The sequence below is a fragment of the Amaranthus tricolor genome, chromosome 3, assembly GCF_026212465.1.
Source record: "Amaranthus tricolor cultivar Red isolate AtriRed21 chromosome 3, ASM2621246v1, whole genome shotgun sequence".
Taxonomy (NCBI): Eukaryota; Viridiplantae; Streptophyta; class Magnoliopsida; order Caryophyllales; family Amaranthaceae; genus Amaranthus; species Amaranthus tricolor.
Window position 1 is genome coordinate 7321914 of NC_080049.1, and position 8194 is coordinate 7330107.

General features: G+C 30.2%; 1 protein-coding gene across 1 annotated transcript; it reads right to left on the minus strand.

The window, feature by feature from the left end:
* Positions 1-555: 555 nt before the first annotated feature.
* On the minus strand, positions 556-4518 carry LOC130807316 (NAC transcription factor 56). The gene is made up of 3 exons (XM_057672476.1): positions 4132-4518; positions 3183-3493; positions 556-2762 (listed from the first exon to the last, which is right to left on the minus strand). Exons 1-3 carry the CDS (start codon positions 4352-4354, stop codon positions 2235-2237), a joined length of 1062 nt encoding a protein of 353 aa, XP_057528459.1. The 5' UTR covers positions 4355-4518; the 3' UTR covers positions 556-2234.
* Positions 4519-8194: the final 3676 nt, after the last annotated feature.

The following is an 8194-nucleotide window of genomic DNA, read 5'->3' on the forward strand; positions in this document are numbered from 1 at the left end:
GGAGACGAAAGAGTTCCGTCGCCAAAATTGGTTACGAGCATTTTCTGTCTCCATAACAAAAGATAAATAAAAGGGTTACATTGCTAAAATGTAGAGTATTGGCCAAAACTGTCATATATGTAACTATTGCGCTAATCTTTATAGAGTACTAGCTAAATGACATGATCGACGTACAGAAATGTAAATTGAAATTTATTGCATCGTCACTAATTAATTAGCTTTCGCATTGTTATAGCCAATTTTGAACAAAATAAAAATGATTTTGTTTTAAAATTAATCGAATTAAACAAAAGTAATAACTAAATATTTAAAGAGCACTAAAATTTCAAAATCATTTACGTTGGTAATGAGAATTAAACATCAGTGATAATTGATAAAGGTAAAAGAAAAAGTCCTTATAAACCTTTAAGCTAACCCAAAATTTATAATAAATTTGAAAATAATTGGCGATGGATAAATATTCGAAGCCATGTTTAAGAAACTGTAATGACTGGCGGTGAAAACATATACCGGTCTGTATTTTGAAACTAGGGACACATGCTAACTATGGCCTAAAGTTGCCGTCAACATATACCGGTCATTGCCTATTTGGTTCTTTGTCAGGTCGTAGCCTGTCCGTCTCATTTTATATCTCTCAAGATTTATTCTTATTTCAGATTTTTAAAACTCATCCTCATTTTGGATTTCTCATGACTTATCTTCATCTCTTATTGAATAAAAATTTATTGAAAATATTAATACAAAAATAGAAGAAACAAAATTGCATTTCAATTTGCATGCATTATCTTGTATAAAAATTATTTAATATTGTATTTTAATTGTTAGTTGATTTAATAAAAACATTAAAATTTAAAAGATATAAATATTAATAAAATAAATTAAATTATTTAATAATAAATTAATAAATATATATTATCATGAATAATATTAATATTTATTGTAAACAGAATTCATGTATTTAATTAAAATAAAATGTATGCATTATATTCTTAATAGTTGAGGACAATAATACTAATACCATGGGACAAGCGCCAAGATTTGTTACGGGCAGATGAGGAAGGTTCAGTCGCTAGTGATAAATGGTGAATGGAGACGATGGGGGTGACGGGAGGAGGCGGTCGCGATGAGAAAGTTTTTTTAGTGTTGAAGAAAATAGAGATGTCCCGCATGTGTTTGCTAGGTCGTCGCCTCATGTTATTTTTCGTCGACTGATACTACTAAGTGTTGTCGCTAAATATGCGTCTTTTTGTAGTGAAATTGACTAAAATCAGAAGCTAGTTAATTAAAATTTATTAACCAAAGAGTATTGTGTTTGTGCTAAATGATAAGACCATATCATCCAATACTGTTTTAAGTAAAAATTGCGCATAAAAGCAACCCATACACGTCAATGTTAATGATAATACAAACCCATACACAAGACATAATAATAATAATAATAATAATAATAATAATAATAATAATAATAATAAATCCACATGGTACAGAAAAAAGATATATATATATATATATATATATTTATTTATTAATGTATGACTTTCAATAGGCAAGAGAAATAATAATTCTATAAAGATACAAGCTTAATATGTACACGATCAGGTCTAAGAAAAATCTTAAACCTATTGACAATTACTATATCCAAACAAGTTTTCTTTTATTAATTTTGATTTATTATTTTTTTAAAAAGTGGTTTGTCCTCTTCAATTGAAATAAAACTCCATTTTCCCTATTTCCCTCAAACTTAATATAAATTTTATACAATTATTATTTACCATAATGAAAAATATATATTATTTTTCTTTGCTTTTGTTGAATGAGCGGAGGTTGATTATGCATCATCAACTATATATTAATCATGCAATTATTGCTTAACAGTAATTAATAAAACCCATTAATTAAACATAAACCCTCCTACCTCTCCTCTCTTCAACAACCCAAATATAAAATTAATCAATACCTACAACCCTAATCAATCAAACTATGTATAAAAATATATACTATGCTTTCTCTTTGTATATATATTACCTCCATTTAAAAATACTTACAACTAACACTGACATATTCAGGGGAGAAATATCACTATTAATTGTAAGTATAATAAAACGGAGAAGGTATATGTATACGACTAGCTATATCTAGCATTTACTATATCTAGCATCTACCTATTTACTATCGGTTTTTATGACATATGATGTAAGTATTAATGATAAAATTAAATTGGAATCTCAAGTTAATTACGAATTATACCAATTTAATCCATGAAGAGGATATGATGATAGACTCCCTAACATTGATGGTTGTTGGTTTAGAAGATTAATCCCTTGATGATCACTCCTTGCTTCACTTTCTTCATTAATATTACCATTATCATTGATGCTCATTTGTAGTATCGACAATCTCTTACTCGGACTGTCGATACAATCACCACCGCCACCACCACCACCATCGTTATTGACACCCCAGTAAAGGGATGGTAATGACCGCTTTAACGGAAGTGGAGATGGTGGTGATGATAATCGAGGATCCATCAGGTGCCCACTACCCATCATGGTATCGAATATATTATTTTGATGGACATGAGTGTTGTCGAGGATAGAACCGTAGTTTAAGGATGATGCATCATGATGTACTATGTCGTTTGTTGAACTTGGTATCATGGGTCCCATCATCATCATGTCGTCCATCGAATCTTCTCGCTCGTGATCCATTGGTCTACTTGTGTTGTTTTTCTTGTAAATTCGACACAATACCCAATCATCCAGCTTCAATGAATAAAAATGTAAATAAAAAAAATTTCAGAATATATTAATCTGAAGAATACTTTGAGAATTGCAGTGTTTAAATTTAGCATTTTAGCGCATTATAAATTAATTGTTTTTTTTTTTGCGAATTACAACCATCAAAATATGAATTAAAGTCTACAACGTTCAACTAAATCACAAAATTCCGACAATTTTAATAGTCGAAATTTTAAATTAAGTGGTTCGAAATTCTGTGATTTGGCCAGAATGCTGTAAATTTAAATATTTTAGAGGCTGTAATTTGCAAAAAAAAAAAAAATAAACATTTAATTTATAATTTGCTAAAATGCTAAATTAAACACTGCAATTCTCAAATTATTCTAATCATAAAAATTTTGAACTTTTAAAAAATGATGAAATATTAAAAATAAAAAAATTTACCCGTAATGATCCTTTTCGGTTGGGATGATCATAACCAGGGGGTTTATTATGAGATTTATTATGATCAAGCAAACGATATTCATGCATAATCCAATTAGTTTTGATACCCCTTGGAGGTTTTCCACCATAAAAAACAAGTGCCTTTTTAACACCCACTTTTTGATTTGATCCAGTGCTTAAAACAGGTTTATCTGTTCCTGTTGCTTTCCAATATCCAGATGTTGCTGCTCTGTTTGGGCGTGCTCCGTTTGGGTATTTTCTATCCCTTGGACTGAAGAAATACCACTCTTGCTCTCCAAACACTGCCTTAGCTGCTCTCCCATCAATTTCAACAATTCAATTATTTTCTTATTCACCAATAAATATTAATATTAATCAACATAAAATGATCATTATATTTTAATATTTTTGAAATCCAAGATCATTGTAGATATTATATTAATATTGTGTGAACGTTTGTTAAGTTAATTTCTGATATCATATTAAGAAACAGATCAACCAACAAGCGTACCTCAAGGTATATCATAGTTTATATATCCATTAATTACTCCTCTTCCTTTGCTTCTTAATGTTGTTTCCACCAAAAATTTTAATTGTAATTAAGAAAAATAGAATATTACAAATGTATGAAAAATATAAAAACAATATAAAATTATTAAAAAAATATTTCAATAATATTAGTGAAAAACATATATGATTATAAGAAATATAAATTGTTATACTTCCTCAAATTACTATAAACATTGTTAAATTATTAAAATCTGAATAAACAAAGTTAATTATTTTCAAATTTATGATATAAATAAAAAAAATTTTAGAATAATTAATAATAAAATTTAAAATGCCAAATAAAAACAGATTTAAGAAACGGAGAGAGAATTATTTATTTGTATTTATATATTTAATCCAACAGGATTTTTTTTTAATCATTTTCAAACAAGAAAATTACCAGGAAGTTCCCAAGGATCGAATTTGTAAAGGTCGACCTCGGCGATGATGGAGACAGGAAGAGGGGCAGATTGGACTTTTCTCTTTAAGTAATGAACCACCAGCTCTTCATCAGTAGGGTGAAATCGAAAGCCTGGTGGAAGTTGCGGATGTGTAGGATGTTGCAGTTGCTGCTCAGATGGATTTTGGGACCCACCGGATCCCGGTGAGTGGGTAGTATCCATGGATATATAAATATATTTAAGTATTTATTGTATGAGTGATTTTCTGTTGATTCTGTTTGTTTGTTTTGGTTTTTCTATGGTTTTGAGGAAATACTTCTATTTGTTTGGGTTTAATTTTCAGGAGAGTTGTACTTGATAAGAGAGATGATGTTAGAGAGAGAACGAGAAAGGCTTAAATGTTTGTTGAGGTTGGGTGGACCCATTGTTTTATATGCATGACATGAGATAGTGGGACCCATGATCATTGATTAGTAAGGACAAAATAGATTATCGCTCAGGGCTCTAAATTTTTAGAGTCCAAAATATTTATTTTTACGTCTGAGTGATATTAATTTGAATTAAATTTTTTAGATATAATTTATATTTTTTACTAAATAATATGAGTTATAAGTGCTTTTTTAATTAATTAATTTAAATATCAACAATAAAAAAAAATATATTATATTATTCATTACCTTTAAGTTTTTAGAGTTTTTTTCTTTTATTTTGGGGCTTAAAACTGAACGGGATGGCACTGATGGGACCCATTCATACTCTGGTGGACATTAGTCAGAAAACTAAATTTATTTACTTCCATAAAATGGGATGTTAAGAGTATGCTTTCAAACTAATCACGTGTTTAACTTTATAGCATAGATTGCTAAGATTCTATAATTTATGCTTTATGTATGTGTTGTTTGTCAATAATCTATTGGCTTTAAGGTTCCGATGGATTTGAGTTAATTATACTCTGGTTAAAGATTGAGTCGTTTAGAAAGTGATTTTATGAATGTACTTATGGATGTTTTGAATCAATTAAGAAGTTGGTTATAGTTTATCAACACTTATTAAATCACTTTCAATTGAAATTTTATCGATTAAATTTTGAGTTAAAATTATATATATATATATATATATATATATATATATATATATATATATATATATATATATATATATATATATATATATATATATATATATATATATATATATATATATATATTGTTGAGTATTTAGATCATGTAGGACATATTCAAAAGCTTAAGGCATATACTAAAGTATAGACTAAGCAAGAACGTAACAACGGAATCAAAACAAGGCTGCTCGGGCTCATGCTCGTTCGAGCACTATGTTGCTCGTTCTAGCATGCCTTATTTTGTCAGATAGTTTGTTTAGAAAACTTTTGTTTTATGTTTTTTGTATTTGCTCGTTCGAGCACTTCGGGTGCTCGTTCGAGCACTAAGGAATTTTCGAGTCAGAAAGTTTCTAAAAAGTGTTTTTGGCTTATGCTCGTTCGAGCACATTGAAACAGAACGTTTGTTCATGATACGAAACTTTGTTCATGGAGTAATGTGTTGTTATGAACGAATGTTTTACGTCATAATTAAACGATAATCATCAGTTATCATTGATGTATGGTTTTGGTTGAATCCATATGTCACTTCAACTCCATAAATAAGAGTAAGTGGATGGAAATCATTTAACATCTTTGAAATATCAATTTCTGTCATCTTTCTCTCAATCTCTTGAAACATAGAAGAGAGTAATTAACTCTTTTATAGTTTTCCTGATTTTAATCTGTACATAAACACATAATCATTTAGTTCATTCGGTTTGTATTAATCGGTTGATGTGATTGATTGTATCGCATTGTGAATTTCCGGTCTCATAACTCAAGTACCTTTGTGGGGAAAATATCACAATAGGAAAGCTTGTAGTCGCCTTCAATCTATATTAAGATTTCCGAGTGACGTTTATCGTTGCAAACTAATCTTCTCTATGACACTTTTCATTTCGTGGTTCATTCAAGCAAGGAGTTTATTGCCATACACAAAGAAGACACTACAAACATCAACTTGCATTTGTACTTTTATTTCTGCATTATTATTTGTAATAATCTATTGTGATATATTTTTGCGATCATGGAAAGCGTCAAGGAACTCACTTCGAACTTCATGAAGTTGGACAAGTTTTTGGGTGTGGAATTTAGAAGATGGCAAAAGAAAATGCTCATCTTCTTGACTTCCCTCAATGTGGCCTATGTGATAACATAAGCACTCCGAAATCGGAAGAGAAGGAGAATGAAACTTTGGAGGAGGCAAGGAAGCGCAACCAGTGGGAGAAAAATGATTTCATATGTAGAGGACACATCCTTAACGGTATGTGTGACTTTCTTTTCGATATTTATGAATTTCATGAATCCGCTAAGATATTATGGGATAGCTTAGAAGATAAATATACGTTGGAAGATGCAAGTTCTAAGAATTTTTAAGTAAGTAACTTTAATTATTACAAAATGTTGGACAACCGTCCGGTGATTGATCAATTCTATGAATTACAACGCATGTATAATAACATGAAAGTGCATGACATAACCATGGATGAAATTTGCATAGTTTCAAGTATCATAGACAAGTTGGCAAGCACTTGGAGAGATGTTAAACATACCCTTAAACATAAAAAGGAAGACATTACTCTCTCGGAACTTGCTCAACATCTTCAAGTTGAAGCAAGTTTAAGAGAACTTGAAAGTTCAAGGGGAGATAATCCCAATCTTTCAACCTTCAACAAGGTGATGGATGATAAAAATGCTTCAACAAGTGGAGACAAGAGGAAGAAAACACAAAATCCCAAAGGAAAAGGCAAGAAAAAGGTTTAATGATAATGCTTGTTGGGAATGTGGAAAGCCCGGACATTGCAAGAAAAATTGCTTTGTGTTTAAGAATAAACTTAAGAAGATCAAGGGTAATGCTTTTACAAGCAACAACTCTCCTACTAAAGGTAATCTTGCAATTTTGGATGAAAATTCTGGTTTGAATTTATCTTCCATGGATAGTGATGTGTATTGTGCAGGATGATGACATGCCTTGGTGGATCGATTCAGGGGCCTTAAGACATGTGTGCAAGAGTAAACATTGGTTCAAAACTTTACACAATGTTGTGGATGGAGAGAATCTCTACATGGGAGTTAATTCATTAATCGAAAACCACGGCAAAGGACAAGTGGAACTCTTGTTTTCATCGGGAAATACTTTAGTTCTTAGGGATGTATACTTTGCTCCCGATATTAGAAGGAATCTTGTTTTCGGTCCTATCTTGAATCGATTCGGATATAAGTTGGTGTTTGAAGCCGATAGATGTATAATATCTAAGTGTAACTTGTTTATAGGTCGTGCTTATTCATGTTGTAATTTGTTTAAACTTTCCTTAAATTGTAATCCTAAAAACTTGATATGTATATAAATATGTGTGATGATTTACATTATATATGGCATCTTAGATTGGCACATGTTAACTTAGGTAAAGTTTCTTTTATGTCTAAGCATGAGTTAATACCTTTAAGTGAACAAAAATATGAAAATTGCAAAACGTGCATGCTTAGTAAGATTACAAGAACACCTTTCAAAAGTGTTAAAAGAAAATCTGAAATGTTAGAACTTATACATAGTGATCTTTGTGTTTTTCATAGTACACCATCATTAGGCTGATGTGCAAATTTTATTTAACCACAAGCGCACGGTGTACATGTAGATGCGGGTCGAACACAAGGAAGTTAGGACAAGAAACTTGCTAATTTCTACTAAAAATATTGCTTGAAGAGAAAAATGTTTGATTGGTTTTTGGCTAATAAACTAAAAATGCAATAAGAAATTGGATTGAAACTATATGATGAAAAGATCTAGGGTGTCGAAAATCCCTTAAATTCTTGTATGATCAAACTCTTATTAGTGTCTATGAAATGTCAGATTAGTTGTGTATATAAATATGATCTTGTTAATCTCAAACTCTCGCTCTGTTGATTAACTACTAGATTTAGAGCTTAATAATTCAATTCTCACACGCTAGTTTTATTGAACG